Below are 17,979 nucleotides of genomic sequence, written 5' to 3'. Positions count from 1 at the left end.
GGGCTGTCCCCCTCCGCCCCGCCGGGTCCTAGTGCCCTACGGATCCCAGACCCAGAGCGCTCCTGCGCCTCAGGTCGGGAAGAAGTCTTCCTGGAGACTGAGCAGACTGATGGCCTCTGCCAGGAGGCACAAGGTGAGTTCTGCGATTTCTCTTGGAAGCTGACGATCAAGGAAAAAACAAAAACCAAAAAGGAAAAACGTTTCCTCTGCCTCATGCCCTCCCCACAAGAATCTCAGCTGTAAAGGCATCTCTCTTTAGAATCAGAGATAGAATTCAGGGACCTGCTGGGGCAAAGGAGAGGCCAAACCAGGCCAGATGACAACCCTGGGCCTGCCCTGGGCCATTCCATAGAGACAGTTTGTGCTCAGTCAGCCCCACCCCAGGGAGAGTCCCAGAGGTAAAGGGTGCAGGCTGGTCAACCCTTCTAAAGAAGACGAGACTTCAGGTCCCACCCAACCTTGCCCCCGGGTAGTGTTGGGAGAGGTTCAGAAGATGATCTGGTATCTCCATGGCAACCTAAAGAGGAAAAAGCAGCACAGACATGCCTGGGCCATCCACAAAACAGAACCACCTGGAACCACAGTGAAACCCTTGGTGTGGTAAATTCCTGAGTCTGGGAGGGAAAGCCAGTCTTCCTAGGCTCCCCAGGCCAGCACGGGGCATCACAGCTCCCCAACGGAAGGAGTACTTTCAGTTCCCCAGCCTGCTGCCAGATCTGCAAGTTTTACAAGAGTGCTGGCCTCCCTCCAAGTTACCGGAGGAAGGGGTACCAGGTACAGCCTGCCTTCCTGAGTCTCCCTTCCTCCCAGCAGCTCCCTGCTAGAGAAGAGAGTCTGGCAGCAGAGGGACTTTGAGTAAATACATTTTATTCAGAAGAAGATAATAAAATAGCGTGCACTTTATTTAAAACCAACCAAGCGCGATAAAAATATATATCACTGCAGCCGTGATTCCACACCAAACCTTATCAGTAAGAATGGGCATTTAGTCTTCACATCTTGTGCTGGACCTGGCACAGGGCACCTCCCTCCACGAGGGCCCTAAAGGCCAAGGCCAAGAGTGAGCAAGTGCCCTGGTGGAAAGGGTTAGTGGTAGGTTCGCCCTGGGCTCTGTAGAAGAGATCAGGGCAAGGTCATGCTCTTCCCAGTTGCTGGGACACAACACTGATCAACAGTTGCTTGGGGATGGCAGAGAGTGGACAGGAGGAGAAATGCAAGACATTGGGTCCTCCTGCCCTTCTCAAGATCCCTGAAATCCCCCAAAGGGCGTTTGACAGTCCCTGCAGGGCCCCAGCTGCAGGAGAGTTAGCCTTTGCTTTGGCTGCAGGAGAGCTGAAATTCTGCGAGGGACTCCTCTCTCTGAACACAAAGTAGCCATAGCACACTTTCCTACATGGCAAAGGGCAATGGGCGGGAGCTGTTGACTCCTATTAAGGCACTTGGTAACAGAACCCAGATGCGCAGGCCCCCAGGGACCCTGCTTTCCCTTATCCTCAGAGCTAGCATCTCCTGCCCCTTCCCACTGCTGTGCAATGAGGAATACGGTGAGGGTCTTGAGGGACTTGGGATGTGGAGTGATAGGAGTCTGAGTAGGAAGAAGAGAGCTGGAGTGCAGTCAAACAGGAGCTTCAGCCTAGGATGGCCTTTTGTAAGGAAGCCAGGCAACAGCGGGTTAATCATCACGGAGATCGGTGGCAGTGGTGCTGGCTGGGTGCAGAAGCTGGGGCCCTTCCAGCTTGTCCTGGGGGAGGCAGGCTGGGAGCAGAGAAAGGGCAGGGAGCCATCCCTTGACTGAGCACCTGCAGAGGGCAGGTTCTTTTCTCTCGACTAGGGGCTAGTGCAGAGGTCAAGGGGTCAAGTGTTCAGACACAAGGAAAGGGCAGGGCAGGGGGCTGCAAGGAGGGCCACGAGACCCAGAAGCAGCTCAGCTCTTTGGTATGGTGAGGGTGTCACTGTGGGACAGCCCTGTCATTCCTCCTCCATACTCCGGGGTGCCTTGGCTGCTCGCCTCTGCCTGCCACGTAGCTCATCTATCTGGCGTTCCAGCCCTCTCACCTTAGCCTCCAGGTGGGCCCCTGAGCCCCTGGAGCCAGTGAGCCGGCTCAGCAAGGCAAAGAGAGTCAGCAAGGCCAGGAGCATCAGGGCCCTGGTGGAGGGGTCAGGTACAGACCTCACCAGGCCCACAAAGCCAGCCACAAAGAGGACAAGCTTCAGACCCCCCAGGATCCGCCCTAGCAAGGCCAAGACCAAGCCTAGGAGTAGGGACACCAGCCAGTAGATGACCAGTGCTGCTGCCCCCCACAGTAGAAGAGTCTGGACTTGGCTGGGGCTGAGCTTCAAGCCCTGGGTGAGATATTCACCTGAAAAGGAAAAGGAAAGAGTCAGCAATCTCGACATGTGGTGAGGGCAAAGAGGGGCAAGGGCCAGCGAAGCAGGAGGGAGCGAGAGCCTTGCAGAGGCACCGCCACTCCTGCAGGCTTGGGAGACAGGTGTGAATCTCAGTTTCCTGGCCACGGGACTCCTGGAACACTACTACTCTTGTGGACATGGAGTTTTATTTATCATATGGGGACAGTCAGTCTGCTTCCCAGGGCTGTGGTTAACCAAAGAGGAAATACTACACCTTTGCACAATGTCAACACAAGTAAACCCCCGGGACAGAGGTGAGAATCTCCAGCCTCCCTTCTACTGCACTTCCGGGGATATCTGCAAACAGCTGGGGAATGTCTAGTCCCACACAGATAAACTCCCACCGACAAGGTCAGACGCAGCCCTAACTATCTAATTCTCTGCTACTCACCATCCAGCCCCAGGGCACTCAGCAACTGGGCAGCGATCCCAGACAGGGCAAAGCAGGCCACAGAGATGGCTGATGAGATGGCCCACATCACCTGGACCAGGGTCTGTGAAAGAGACAAATCCATCATGAATGAGGCTCTTCTCCTGTCTGGTCCTCACAGCCCAGATACTACCTGTAGGGAAATCTCTGACCTTGTTTCTTCCCCAGTGGAGATGGGTTTGGGTCAAAAGTTCATGGACTCTAAGTCCAGTGAGGGGGCTCTTCTGCCTTGTCTCCTTCCTGACCCAGAATCCAGGACGTCTGGTCAGCTGAGATGTTTTGGAGGTGGCAGGAGGTGCGGTTGTGTGTGAATGGGGGCGGATTATCATTACCCACAGTAGCCACGCTATGAAACTGGAGGCCTCCGAGCCTCCTAGGGAATCAGGAAGGCGTGTGAGAGAATGTCCATGCAGGGCTGGGCCTTGTGAGAGAGGAGGAGCCAATCAATTGCACGTTATAGATTTGCATGCGTGTCTGCATGTGTGCACTACATTATGGATTTGTTTGCGTGTCTGCATATGTGCACTATGTTATGGATTTGTATGCGTGTCTGCATGTGTGCACTACGTTATGGATTTGCATGCGTGTCTGCATGTTTGCATTATGTTAAGGATTTGCATGCATGTCTGCATGTGTGCACTACGTTATAGATTTGCATGTGTGTCTGCATGTGTGCACTACGTTATGGATTTGCATGCATGTCTGCATGTGTGCCTACATAGGCCCACATGAGACTGGAAACTAACATCAGAATGCTTTCCTCAAGTCTCCACATAACTTTTTAAAAAAGATTTCATTTTTATTTATGTATCCATGTGTGTTTATATACATGAATGAATATGTGGGGGGGAGTGAGGGGGTGATCAAAGAAGCCAGAAGAGTGTGTTGGATTCCCTGGGGCTGGAGTTACAATCAGTTGTGAACCACCTGTGGTAGTGAAACCAAACTCAGGTCCTCTGCAAGAATAGAAAATGTTCTTAATTCTGAGCTGCCTCTCCAGCCTATTTTTTGAGACAGGGTTCTAACTGAACCTGGAGCTCTAGTTCCTGCTAGACCGGCCAGCCAGCAAGCTGCTGGTATCTACCTGTCTCTGCGCACCCCACTTTCCGCTGCTGAAGGTTACAAACATGCACACCATGCCCAGTTTTTACATATGTTCCGGAGACTGGAACTCATACCTGCATACTTGCATAGTAAGCACTTGACCCACTGAGCAGTTTTCCAGTGCCTGTTGTGGATTTTATAAACCACTGGCTGGGCACTTTGGTATCAACTCTCAGAAAGGACACCACACTAGAAATGGCATTGGCTGGAAAAACTGATCCTGTCACAGGCCCTCATGAGCCCTACCTCACCTTCATAGGTGAAGACTTGGACTCTTTGTGCTCCGACAGCTCGGTCTGGCTCAGATCAAAGACTCCATGGGTACCCACATGAGTTTGGAAGAGTTGGCCATTTTATAGCCTTTCTGACCAAATGGACAGAAGCTGGAGGAAGATGGGGTGGGGCTAACGGCCGGAAGGTAAGGACCAGGCAATCAGCCAGCTAGAGGCAGGATTGCTGCGCTGTATTTGTAGAAGGTGGGGCTCTCCGCAGTGGGGACTAGGACAGAGAGGTTGTGGGGACAAGGGAGGTGGCGTTCATATGTCTCTCCTTTTGTTTAAGCACACAGCCACGACAGGCACCTTCCTTACCTCTGAAATCACATGCATGGTCTCCGGCCCCAGCCAGGAATCCAGTGTCTCCTTCAGAGATCGGCCAATCTGGGTCAAAAGATCAGCTGAGGCCTCCCTCTTCTCTTGGCCGGGTGAGACAAAGTCTCGATGGGACTGGGACGATGATGAGTGGACAAGGAGAAGGGCCACTAGGACCATTAGGACGGCTTTCAACAGACGCCGGCTCCAGGATGGATTGCTGTCTGAGCCTGCCATGTTTGCGTCTGTCGAGAGAGGGCCACAGGGTAAGCAGTGAACCAGATCTGATGGATAATTTTACTTTCCCAGCTGTCTGTCCTTCCCTTCTCCACCCCTGGTCCCATAGCAAGCATCCCAGTTAAACGGAAAAGAGCTGTGTACCGAAAAAGGATGAACCAGGACTTGCAATCTAAGCTGGGCACAGCCACCTGATTCACAGCTTCCTCTTTTGTATTCTCCACCAGATCAACTCACTAGAATTACTGTTCTATGCCTTAAAGTGGCCAAGATCTCACTGCAGTCTATCCTTCCAGTTCCAAAATCTGAAGGTGTGTCTCTACGTAGGTCTTAGGCACCATGGTCATGAGGGAATTGTAAGTCTCTAAAGGCTTCATCCCAAAAGCTTATAATGTACTAAAGCCAAAGCTGATAGAAAAAGTAACTTAAAAATAGCTTGTAAGTAGGATTACCACCGTGCACCAATGTAAAATAAAGCACTCGGTTAACAGCATAGGAGGAGGACTGCATTTGCAGCAGTATCTCTGCAGGGCCATTACATAAGGTGGTTTTTCTCCCTGTCCCTGTGGGCATAGATGTGAAGAAACAGTCTGCAGGTGAGCACTTGTGCAAGGTCTCTGGGTTTAGAAGGATTTCAACCCAAGCCTCAGATTCCAAATCCTACTCTTTCTGGGGGTCAAAGTATTCAGCAGATCTCAAGCTGGGTTCCTCAGTGGCATTGCCTGAGAGTGGTACAAAGTGTCAATGTCTGTATCCAAGCACACTGGTACTGATGGCATTGCCTCTCTGTGACTTGGTCTTGGACATGAGGCCCTCAATGATTCAACTATCCAAAGTAGAGAACCATTCTAAGCATTGGGAAAGCTAAACTCTGCTCCTCCTATTCTGTCACTCAACAGGCACTGCAAGATTTCTGTGACTATGTGTGCGTTTTTGTTTTGTTTTTATTTTATTTTATTTTATTTTATTTTATTTTTCTGACCTCATCCCCAGCAAGCAAGCAATCCATTCTGCACTGGACATCTTCTAATTCCACTTGGTTTTGACACTGCCTACCCGGAGGCAGAGTCTCATCCCTTTGTCTAGTGGGAGTGGGAAGTTGAGGTCAGTTTGTGTCAATGGTTATGATATAGTGCACACACACAAGAGATACACAGACACACACACACACCAGCAGTTTGGTTTTTCAGCTATCTTTCCTTGCTTCGAGTTCACATATCTCATCTAATTTAATACTTGTTTGAAAAGAACAAAAAAGATACCTTTTGTCAAAATAAATGGCCTTTTAGCCAGCTTCCTGCAACATCTTCAGAGGATGAAGGGTGAAAGACAGTCCTTTCCAACATACAGTTTACATTAATAAGGCCATTTTGAGAGATCTTCCCAGATAACCTCAGGATCAGAGGGGCTGTTGCCAGGGGAACCACCCACGCCTTTGGAAGGACGAGACTTTCATCCTCAACCTCTGAGGAAGAAAGGCAGCTAATGATGGAGTTGGTTCCCATGACCAATGGTTTGGCTGAACGCGTCTACACAGAAGTGACCATTGTTTAGTGGGTTATCCTTTCCAAGGTTATTTCCTGTTCTTATGCCCACTGACACCTTATTAACAACTGAAGAGAAGCTGCGCCCTAATGATTAAGATGTTAACTGTTGCTGAGGGCAGGGAGCGCAGTGACAGATGGCTTGCCTAGCATGTGCATGGCCTTGACCCCTAAAACAGTAGCTAGGTAACTGCTAAGTACTCTTTATATTTACAGAATCCATAACTTCTGGTAATGTTTGGATTACATCAGGGTGTGTACTATCCTTCCTTGTTCTTTAATTCCACGCTCCAACTAATACAAAACATGTGACTAAATGGATATGAAGTCCAACTTTCCTACAAGTAATGTCTATCTAAGAACTACAGGACCTGGCCCCAGGAGGTTGAAGCCAAGGTCTATCTCTCATGATGTTCTGGCCAGAAGGAAGAAAAAGAGGGAGCTGCATGCCCTGGATGAGAAGACACGAGAGACTCAGCATTAGCACCCCCACCCACACCATACTTCACTCTTTACAAAACCCTTTTATTTATCTGCACTCCATAAGATGGAGATTTGAGGCCAACAGCGCCCTGTTTTCTCAGAGGCAGGCCCTAGGTGAATCTGATTGCCTTCCCACCAATTCTCTCCTGAGTATTTGCTTTCGAGCAATGAGCGGCAAGGGACCCCTGTCCACAACCTCAGATGACGTCACCAAGTCCTAGCTTATTTTATCTGCTCTCTGTCTAGATACAAGTCGAGGTTCCTACAACCCCGTTATCAGGTTCCATCAATTGGCTAAGGAGAGTCAAGAGTTCGGGGGAAATGTGTAAATTTAACTATATAAAGGTGTGTTACATTTGTTTATGCTGTAGACTATTTAACTGTGCAAAGGTGTGTTACATTTGTTTATGCTGTGGACTATAACTGCAAAGGTGTGTTACATTTGTTTATGCTGTGGACTATAACTGTGCAAAGGTGTGTTACATTTGTTTATGCTGTGGACTATAACTGTGCAAAGGTGTGTTACATTTGTTTATGCTATGGACTACTTTAACTGTGCAAAGGTGTGTTACATTTGTTTATGCTGTGGACTATAACTGTGCAAAGGTGTGTTACATTTGTTTATGCTGTGGACTACTTTAACTGTGCAAAGGTGTGTTACATTTGTTTATGCTGTGGACTACTTTAACTGTGCAAAGGTGTGTTACATTTGTTTATGCTGCATTTGTTTAATTATATAAGGATGTTTTGCTGTTGCATCTTGCCTGCTAAGGCACTTAATTGTTCTATTAAAAATTGTTTTATTAAATAACTAGGCAGAGAAAGGATAGGCGGAGCTGGTGGGCAGAGAGAATAAGTAGAAGGAGAAATCTAGGCTCAGGAGAGAAGAAAGGAGAAGAGAGAGAAAGAAAGGGACCCACCGGAGCCAGAAGTTAGGCAGCTGCCAGACAGACATGGAGAAGCAGTGAAAATAAGATATGCAAAAAAAGAAAGGTAAAAAAGCCCCGAGGCAAAACGTAGATGAAGAGAAACAGGATAATTTAAGTTACAAGAGCTAGTGGGACAAGCGTAAAATAAGGCTGAGCATTTATAACCAATAATAAGTCTCTGTGTCATGATTTGGAAGCTGGTTGGTGGTCACCCCCTACCCCCCAATAAAACACTGGTACAGGGGAACAGGTTCACTGGCTGGATAATCACAGATATCTATTATAAATTTAGAACAGTGACATACGCCAGCTGTAAGGGGTGGCAGCCCATGGTACGGGGGAAGGAGTGCAGAGATTCCGTGCCCTCTCTGGACATTCCACCATCAGAAAGCCTCTGTACATTTAGTGATCAGGAAGCTCGCCAAGCCCTGTCTTTTCTGGATTTCTCTAGATGTTTCATTATATACGTGTAATAAACCAAATCTCTGGGCATTGGAATCAACTCCATCATTAGCCACTCTTCCTTCTCAGAGATACCAATTCTTTAAGACATGGCTGGTCCCCTTGGCAATTCCCCACTCCAATCCTGCGGTGATCTAGAGAGCTTTCTGAAAATGGCGTTAGTCACATAAACGGTATATTTGAAAGGGCTGTTTTCAACCTTTTTCCTCTGAAGATATTGCAGAAAGCCAAGCCAAAAGGGTAATGATTTTGATAAAAGATATCTTCCCATGTATTAAATTACAAGGGATATGTGAGCCCTGAACCAGAAAGGGTAGATGAAAAAGAAACTGGTGGTGTGTGTGTGTGTGTGTGTGTACGTACGTGTACGTGTGTGCGCATGCGCACATACAAGTGAAAATTGCTGGGGGCATATTTCTGTGTGTAAACTGCTGGTGTGTGTGTGTGTGTGTGTGTGTGTGTGTGTGTTATGTCACACCACTGACACAATGACTTCAACTTCCTAAAGCCAAAATAAGCAAAGGGTTAAGGAACAGCCCTTAAGGGAAGATTACTGTGAATGAAAAGCTGACACTGGACTGGTTTTGTGTGCACTAATCTTAACCTCACAGGTACTTATCCAGGCTGGCATTGTTATCCCCTGATGATGAAATCCAGGAAGAATAGGCAGTATGTGGGAAAACCCAGCTGTGAATTCAGGTGCCTCTAAAGAGCTCTCCTTCTTTGTCCACAACCATTCTGTTGTGCCGTGTTCAATTCAGAAGTTACTGATAATGTCACATAATAGATTATCCGTAAGCCAAAACACACTTGGCATCTACCAACCATCTCAGGGAATTATGGTGAAAATTTACCCAGGCACTTTGTGCTCTGATCTCACCCGTGATATGATGCCACGGATGAGTTACGATTCAGCAAGACCAACTTATTGGAGCAGGTGAGGAGCAGGCAGGAAGAACATGTGCAGGCCCACCTTCTTTTTGGCAGCTCTGCTGGAGCAATGTCAGAAGGCTCTAGCAAATCCTGTTCTCAGGCTCAACAAGTCACCAGCAGCTCCAGACTTTCTGTGATTCAGAGCTTAGAGGCAAGCCTCTAAGGTGGAGAAAAGGCCAGGTTTTGAAGTGTTTGTGGTTGCCAGGGTACTAAGGGAGTTGGCCACAAATCTAGAGCCATCTGGATAGCAGAGAGGGAAAAGATGTTCCCATTTGGGCAGAAAAGGCTCTAGAAAAAGACTTCTAAAAATACTACATTTGGGGTAACTTCTGGCCCAGAAACAGCTGCCCGCCACCCCTCCCGAGACCTCTAAGGTCAAGTGGAGCTGCAAAACACAGAGTTCAAGGGGACGAACCTTAGGCTGGGAAAGCATTCTACCCTCTGGCACAAACCAAGAGCCAGATGGCTCCCACCTGTCACTGGTGGGAGATGTGGGAAACGTGGGCTAGTTTCTGAGCTATCTGGGTCACGTTGGGCCTTAAAGAGCAGGGTTGCTATCTTGGGTTGGATCCTATATCCAAGGACCTCCAACAGGAGGGATCAGGTGTCACCTATTCCCTACTAGAAGGTCAGGGTGATGTGAGCTGCAACTCCCACGGCAGCCTGTTGGGTTTTCTGTGCCAGCTTTCTTTACCAGTTCCTAAGCCCAGGCAATAGGAATCTGACCACCACCGTCAAGCTTCCTCATGCCTCTTAAGAATTTCACATTTTGCCAGGCAGTTGGTGGTGCATGCCTTTAATCCCAACACTCAGGAGGCAAAGGCAGGGGGAGCTCTGAAAATCTGAAGTCAGCCTGGCCTATAAAGTGAGTTCCAGGATAGAGAAACCCCATCTCAAAAAAGAAGTTTACAGTTTTGTTGTTGTTTGAGCCAGGGGTCTGATGTAGCCCAGGCTGACCTGAACTTCTTACGCAGCTGAGGATGACTTTGAACTCCTGATCCTCCTGCTTCCTCCTCCCAAGTATTGAGTTTACAAGCGTGTGCCTCCCATATGTCGCACTGGGGACTGAACCCAGGGCTTTGTGGATAAAGGCAAGCACTCTACCAACAGAGGTACATGCCAGCCTTCATCAAATTATTATTGGCTTTTTGAGACATGGTTTGTCTTTGTAGCCCTGGTTGTCCTGGAACTTTCTCTGTAGACCAGGCTGGCCTCAAACTCAAAGATCCACCTTCCTTGGCCTCCTGAGTACTAGGATTAAAGACATACACCACCATGGCCCAGTTCCTCATCAAATTATTAATTCACAAAGATGCTATAGTCATTAAGAGCCAAACAGTCTTGGCCTCTAAAAGATGGAAGCATGTCTGAAACCTTTTTCCTTACTCAGACAAATGGGCGGTACTCAATAAATAGTAATATGTATAGGCTATCGAATTTGTTTGTATAGTGATTTAGAAGTACCAAGTGCTTACTATCTACCTCATTTAATTCTGACGGCTGTGTGTGTGTGTGTAGCTGCAAAACAAACTGAGAGCTATCAGACAGGCAAGCACCCTACCACTACAAAACAAAAGACCAGCATGTGTGTACAAGTATGCATGTGTGGAAGCGAGACCAACTCAAGCACGTTGGTTCTCTCCTACCACGTGGGTCCCAGGGATCAAGGCCATCATCAGGCTTAGCGGCAGGTGCCTTTTCCCCATGGAGCATCTCACCAGCCGTAATTACCTTATAGTTAGCATTATGCTCCATTTGGCTCAGAGCAGAGGTGGGACTTGATCCCCAAGCCCAGAAGCTCAGGTTTGCCCTTTCAATTGTCCACACTTCAATACTGCCTTGGTAATGCCCACGGAAACATACAGTTCCACCGACCACCATCAAGCTCAAAGCAGAAGACCCCCAAATCTCCCAAGAGGAGGAGCCCTCACACTAGGAGATGGCCCACCTGCTGAGTTTACAGGTTATGAACCTAGGAGGTAAGAGAGGGGACAGCCTTGGATAGCGCTGCTGAGACTGGCCACACCTGTTCAGACAGCTGCAGATCGGCTGGGGCAGGCGCAGTCTCAGCTAGGCGAAACTGCTTTACTTACTATGGTGGTAAGAAGTCGCTTTAGGTTCAGCTGTGGTTTGCTCAGCCAGGGTAGGGTGGAGTTGTCCACGCGGCCCCCTTGGGGCTCCTTCCTCTTCTTTTTCACTTCTCACTATAAATCACTACAAGGGCAGGAACTGACTTGGTGCCCTCTGCTGGCTCCAACAGTCCCTTCTCTACTCAAAGGCCCGTCCTGTGAATCAGCGGTCCTCAGCTCCGGACTGCCCATCTGGACTGCCGGCACAGCCTGTTAAACAAGGATGTCTGCCCCACCCGGGCAACCCACTCAGACTCTCCCAGGGAGGGGTTCAGAGCCCTTTTTTGTTTTTAAACTGCCCCAGGATTCCTGAGGCAGAATCAGACAGCAGTTGCAAAGGTCAGCAGCCCAGAGAAGAAAAGTGCACTTTAAAGCAAAGCTTCCTAAGGGGCTCTGTACAAAGGACATAGGCTGAATTCTATCACAAACTGTCACCACCATTACACCTGTTACTTAACCTATCTGACTTTCAATCTCCTCCAGTGTAAATCCTGTTGAAAGTGGGTTAAGAGTGGCTTTGAGAAATTAAACCGTTTGTGCAAGCACCATGTTCACGGTTTGTTCCACAGCCTCCCAGCAACTCAGTCTAACTTGACACTAACTTTCTTGAGATCACCAGCACCTCGTATAGAATGACTAATAAATGCTTGCTAAAAGAATATCAGAAACCCGCCAAGAAGCCACAAGTGTAAGACATGAAGACTTGAAGAAGTGAGGGTGGGGGATGGGGGGGTAGGTTATTTGAACAGTGAATCCAAATATACAACAGCCACATGAGAAGCATTGCTGAGGTGGAAGATCCTAAACGTAGCGAAGTCACCACTAAGGAGAATGAAGTCAGCGTTCTGGCAGGTCGAAGGCAGCCCTAGCTAAACCCCTGACAGCTGCTACCCAGCAACTGTATGGGGGGCAGGGTGCCTGCAAAAGGGAGCAGCCTTGCCGCTCCCTTCCCAAGGCCAGACTCCCGACGACAGGGTGTCAGTGGCATGTGCTATTTCGAACAGCACATGTCCTGCCAAGCGCTTCATAGTGGCGTCGCAAGGCCTGTGAGGTCGGGGTACCCAAAGGGGGGCTCCAACTGGGATGGCAGGAGGCGGGACCATGGGGTTAGGGGAGGTGTACGGTTCAGCACTGGCCTCATCCCCAAGTCTGGTAGCTGCTCCCTCTACCGGGCCTCAGCGCTCGAACCCGCTTTTCCAAACACTCTCCTCCTGGGTTACTTAGTAACAACGCCCCCGGTTGCATAGCAACGAGGATCCGGGTCCCAGGCTTGCTAAATCCCACGCTCCACGTTCGACCCCTCCCGACTCGGGCTCACAGGCCTCTCGGCTTCGCCCTATTGCCGCCTGCAAATCTTTCCCTTAAGCTGAGTCCACAGCCCGGATCTCGGCCCGCACTCACCCTGCTCCGGCCACCGCTATCCTTCACGTGCGACTTCGCTAAAAAACGCGCCAGCAAACCCGCGCCTCAACTCTCGGGGTGTTGGTTTAGAGTCTGCGCATGCGCGGGCGATTGAGCTGGGCGACTGGAGAGCCTCTTAGCTGCCCGAGCGGACACCGTGGGCGCATGCGCTTTGCTCACTCCATTATGGTTTGTGTGTGTCTGTTTCCCTCCCAAGGTTTTCCTAGAGAAGAATGGCGTCGGAAATTGGAGCTGGAACGGAAGCGAAGCCTTTGGCAGGAAAGGGAAAAAAATGACTCTGTCGAGACTGTGGCGTGGGTAGAGTCGGTGTTTGGTGCAGGTTTCAGTGCTGATCCGAGTCTGCCACGCATTTAGTGCTGCATAATTTCCCGAGCCATGCCTGCTTCTCCTGCGGGAAATGTAATTCTTAGGCGGGGTTCTGGAGAGCACCTGGAGGCTTGAGAAACCTTTCTCGCTAAAAAGTCACAAAAGAGTGAAAAAGCAAAGGTCTTAGTGGACGCATTAGTGGTGCACTGTCCTGGGGAAACTCACATCCTCTCCACAGGAGAGAGCAAAACCTCACTCCTACTATGCAGGTGACCCCCAAAGCTTTGCTTAGAATTGTAGACAAAGGAAGCCGCCCAGATTCCCCTCCCTTTTAGAACCACCGAGGTAACTGTGAATGGGGTAGACGCAGGGATTTAAATTTTTAACTTACATATATTTATTCGTTTTTTGTGTATGTTTGGGTGTGCACACCACAGGACAGCTATGGAGCTCCAAGGACAACTTGCCGGAGTCCTCTCCTATGTGGGTCGCATAGAATTCAGGTTGTCAGGGTGGGCGACAAGCACCGTTATTGCTGCGCCATCTCAGCTGCCCAATGTTGTAGCTGTTGTTTTTAATTCCCATCAATGGCTGCCCTAAGACAGCCCCCTTTTCATGTTAAAATTCCTTCCGAAACAATGCCGCACCCCCTCCTTGTATCAGCCTTCCAGTTCTCCCTTCACCCCAAATCTGTCACTTCACTCAGTCGTTTCTCCTTCAGATGCTTCCCAGGCTCCTCCATCTTCATCTGCACCTTTGGTCGCTTCCTGCCGGAGTCTTCCTTCCAGAATCAGCGCTGGTAGAGCCTTCATTCCGCGGCCTTCTAATAGCTGCAACTTAACATCTGCTTGTGAAGTCTTCTTCCAGTCTCAGTTTGCCTCAGTGGAAAAGGTTTCAGGGGCGCTGATGTGGGGGTGGTGTTTGCCACCCTTGGTTTCAGGGGTGCTGATGTGGGGGTGGTGTTTGCCACCCTTGGTTTTAGGCTGCAAGTACCTCTGGAAATTAACATAGGGCTAAACATTGAGGTAGGACAGAGAATGGAAATGTCTGGGAAGGGAAAGAAGGCCCTCACTCTGGAGTCTGGTTAAAGCGTCCCACCAGCTAAGAATCAAGATTCCAACACAGTTAACCACTACTTAGGGCTTTTCTCTCTTCCGAGCTGTAAGCCTGTAAGTTTCTAGGAACTTCACTAGAAACCCCCATTTACAATAAGAAGGCCATGTCATAATCTTCCCCAACTCTGTACAACCCTAATAGATCATACTACTAACTTAGTCACTTCTGGAGTGATCTATAAAATCACTCACTGGAAAGAGAGAAAAGGATTAAAAAAAAAATCTTAGCAACCCTTTAAGATGTGACTTGAGATCTACCAGAATGCTTTGTATGGGCTAATGCTATGACACTTAACTGTGACTCTCTTGAGAATCCTTTATACACGTTTGGTTATGCCTTATTCTTTCTCTGGGTATATCACTCTCTTAACTCTCATTCCATATATGTATGTATGTATGTATATATATATATATGTGTGTGTGTGTGTGTGTAAATATATATATATATATATATATATATATATATTGAACTTCAACTCTGCTTTATCCTAGCTACCCTTCTTTTCTGTGTTGAAAAAGGGATGAAGTTTTACCTGTCAGAATCCCTGAAAGATTAAAGGAAGTCTGCAAGTTTTGTGGGTGGCAGTGTGGAGCTGTTAGTCCCTGCTACCACTGTCCCAGGGAAAGGGAACAAGTTCATCTAATCCTCCCTGTCAGCTGTCTCAGCTGGCAGTGTCAGAAACTCTGCTACCTTAGCTAATGCTCTGCTCTTAGTCCACACCCATGGCTACCGAATCTCCTGAGAAACAGATGCTTTGGGGATTTTTGCCAATGTACCCCCATTTTCCCTAAGCAGTAGCAGCAGCAGCTCTTGCATGAGAGGTGCAAGTTGGGAACAAGGCATAGAATTCCCCTTTCGGTGGCTCACCACATGTTATGCACATACATTTTCCATCATGGCTTCTTTTGTTTTTTCTAAAACCAAACATCCTTTTTGGAATTCAGGAAAATGACTCACCAAAGTATGGCACTTCGGCATATGGTCTAGTTTGTTTTCTTTTTTTTAAAGATTTATTTCTTATTATGTATACAACTTTCTGCCTCCATTTATACCCACACGCCAGAGGAGGGCGCCAAATCTCATTACAGATGGTTTGGAGCCACCATGTGGTTGCTGGGAATTGAACTCAGGACCTCTGGAAGAGCAGACAGTGCTCTTAACCACTGAGCCATCTCTCCAGCCCCTCTAGTTTGTTTTCTATTGCTATGATAAACACCATGACCTAAAGCAACTTGGAAAGAGTTTATTTGGCTCACATGCCCAGATCACATTCAATCACTGAGGTAAATCAGGGTAGGAAATCAAAGCAGGGACCTGGAGGCAGGAACAAATGCAGAAGCCACAGATGAATGCTACTTACTGGCTTGCTCAACCTGCTTTCTTACACAACCCAGAACTGTCTATTCATGATACTGCCCACAGTGGGCTAGGCCCTTCTACCTCTATCATAGAGTAATAAAGTGTCCGATAGACTTGCCTGCAGGACAATCCGATGGAGGCATTTTCTCAATTGAGGTCCACTCTTCCCAGATGACCCTGTCTTACACAAGTTGACCAACACCAGCAACAACTAATGAACCTGTGTGGTACACTGAACTAAACAAGTGGTTCAGCAGGGAAACACATCTGCTGTCCGAGCCTGATGATCCAAGTTCAATCCCCAGATCCCACATAAAAGGGGGCAGGGGGACCAACTCCACAGAGTTGTCCTCTGATGGCCACATGCTCACAGTGGTATGTACACATGCACACAAATCTTGCTGTCTGGCACGCTTGCTTGGCACTACCATGCAGTTCTCTGTGTTGTGCTGTATGTTGTGGCACTCTTCAGGTGTGGAACCCTGTTCTTAGACTTCCTAGCCTTCAAAGACAGGAGCTAAATAAGCCTCTAATGTTTTATAATTGGTCTCTGGGATTCGGTTACAGCAACAGAAAACAGACTATGACACCTGGTGATTAATTATTGGTACCATGTGACTTGTAGATAGTGTATTACTAATTGGTGATATCACGAGCAACATCAGAACTGTGTCTGTACTAGGGAGCTTATAGCTGTGATATAAATGGTGTCCAGAAATCCAGGGAAAGGGAGCCTCTTGAAGTCTTTTCAGTGTCAAAGGTCAGCTCCTCCAACAATGGAAAGGATTCAGGGTATAAAGGAAAGAAAAACTTTTGACTCTCTTAAGCCTTAATACTTAAGGCTATGAAATAAAATTCTTGTAGATAAATAAGAGTAAAACAATTTTTAATTATATATATATGTGTGTGTGTGTGTGTGTGTGTGTCAGAGTCCCACAAAAATATATAATAGAAAAGGGCCAGGTGAATGAGGATATGATACCACCCTGGGCTGCAGTAGGGAGAGGGCTCAGGGCCTCTGGGTATGAACTGGTGATAAGTACTGAGAAAGAAAGAGGAGAAATGAACTTGGGATAAATCATGGTGGAGAGGGGCCCTGGGGCTATATCTCAGAGGCGGAGGGTAGATCACTTGCCTCTCTTACCAAGGCCATGGGGTTCAGTTCCTACACACACACACAGTCTCTCAGATAATAAAAGTTGTCTCTGAGGATGCTTCAGAAGTGTGATTGTGGACTGAGGACATAGCTCAGCTAGAAAATGGCTTCCCTAGTGTGCACGAAACCCCAGGTACCACCTCAGCACTGAAGCAGGCCTGGCAGTAAACTCCTGCCATCTCAGTGCCCTGGAGTGGAAGCAGATCGAGTTCAAGGTCATCCTCAGCTAAACAGTGAGTTGAGGCTAGCCTGAGCTGTCTGAAACCCTATCTCAAAACAAATACAAAATAAAACAAAAACCAAGAAGGAAGCCAGGCAAGGGTGGCACACAGCTTTAATCTCAACACTTGGAAGACTGAGGCAGGTGAATCTCTGAGTTCAAGGTCAGTCTTATACCAGGACAGCCAGGGCTACATGGTGAAATCTGGTCTTGACAAGGAAGGAAGGAGGGAGGGAGGGAGGGAGGAAGGGAGGGAGGGAGGGAGGGAGGGAGGGAGGGAGGGAGGGAGGGAGGGAAGGAAGGAAGGAAGGAAGGAAGGAAGAAAAAAAGGGAGAGAGTTAAATTGACACGTCTTCTTTCCTGTGAGGGAACCTTCCCAGACTGATTGGATTCCCAGGCAAGGGGCTTATGACAACAGGATACCTTTATGTGTGTGTGTGTGTGTGTGTGTGTGTGTAGTAAGAAGGGTCACTTGTTGGTTCCAGGCTGCCCAGTTAGCTTAGACCTGAAATAATTACACAAAAACTATATTATTTAAATCACTGCTTGGCCCATTAGCTCTAGCTTCTTATTGGCTAACTCTTATATGTTAATTTAACCCATTTCTATCGCCATGTGGCAGTGGTTTATCGGCAAAGTTTCAGCATGTCTGATTCTGGCTGCAGCTCCATTGCGTCCCCCTCACTCAGCCCTTTTTTCTCCCAGCATACAGCCTAACTTTCCCTGCCTAGTTCTGTTCTTCCCTGACATAGGTTCTTTATTCATTAACCAGTAAAAACAGCACATAGACAGAAGGACCTCCCACACTGTGTGTGTGTGTGTGTGTGTGTGTGTGTGTGAGAGAGAGAGAGAGAGAGAGAGAGAGAGAGAGAGAGAGAGAGAGAGAGAATCTTTAGGCCAATATGAGTACTTTAGAGAAAGCACTTGGGGGTGGAGAAAGAGGACAAGAGACAGAAGGGCCTAGAGGTCAAGAGACTTTGCTTTCTGAGTCTGCTTCTGACCACTGAGCTCTGCCCCTAGCTCTACAGAACAAGTTGTTTTTAACAAAACCACTCCTTTAATAACCCACTAACCTGTTAATCCCATAATCAACAAGAGCTCTCACCACCCAGTCATTTCCCAAAGGCCCCCTCTCTCAACACTGCTGTAT

General features: G+C 48.2%; 1 protein-coding gene across 2 annotated transcripts; it reads right to left on the bottom strand.

Annotated features, from left to right (window-relative positions):
* Positions 1–847: 847 nt before the first annotated feature.
* Positions 848–12,806, bottom strand: Tmem109 (transmembrane protein 109). 2 transcript variants are annotated; one of them, XM_057777009.1, is made up of 4 exons: positions 12,652–12,806; positions 4,534–4,778; positions 2,801–2,903; positions 848–2,360 (listed from the first exon to the last, which is right to left on the bottom strand). In XM_057777009.1, exons 2-4 carry the CDS (start codon positions 4,768–4,770, stop codon positions 1,969–1,971), a joined length of 732 nt encoding a protein of 243 aa, XP_057632992.1. In that variant the 5' UTR covers positions 4,771–4,778; positions 12,652–12,806; the 3' UTR covers positions 848–1,968. The 2 variants fall into 2 exon arrangements, with proteins under 2 accessions (XP_057632992.1, XP_057632993.1); XM_057777010.1 differs by lacking the exon at positions 12,652–12,806 and adding an exon at positions 11,215–11,423.
* Positions 12,807–17,979: the final 5,173 nt, after the last annotated feature.

This window comes from Chionomys nivalis, chromosome 8 (assembly GCF_950005125.1).
Source record: "Chionomys nivalis chromosome 8, mChiNiv1.1, whole genome shotgun sequence".
NCBI classification, from domain to species: Eukaryota; Metazoa; Chordata; class Mammalia; order Rodentia; family Cricetidae; genus Chionomys; species Chionomys nivalis.
This window is presented reverse-complemented; position numbering and strand designations above follow the sequence as displayed.

Excerpts from the sequence above, each read along its gene's own strand:
- Tmem109 (XM_057777009.1), bottom strand. The coding sequence starts at position 4,770 with ATGGCAGGCTCAGACAGCAATCCATCCTGGAGCCGGCGTCTGTTGAAA. Across the intron at positions 2,904-4,533 it reads CCATGCATGTGATTTCAGAG|ACCCTGGTCCAGGTGATGTG; the intron begins GTAAGGAAGGTG and ends TCTCTTTCACAG. Across the intron at positions 2,361-2,800 it reads GAGTGCCCTGGGGCTGGATG|GTGAATATCTCACCCAGGGC; the intron begins GTGAGTAGCAGA and ends TTTCCTTTTCAG.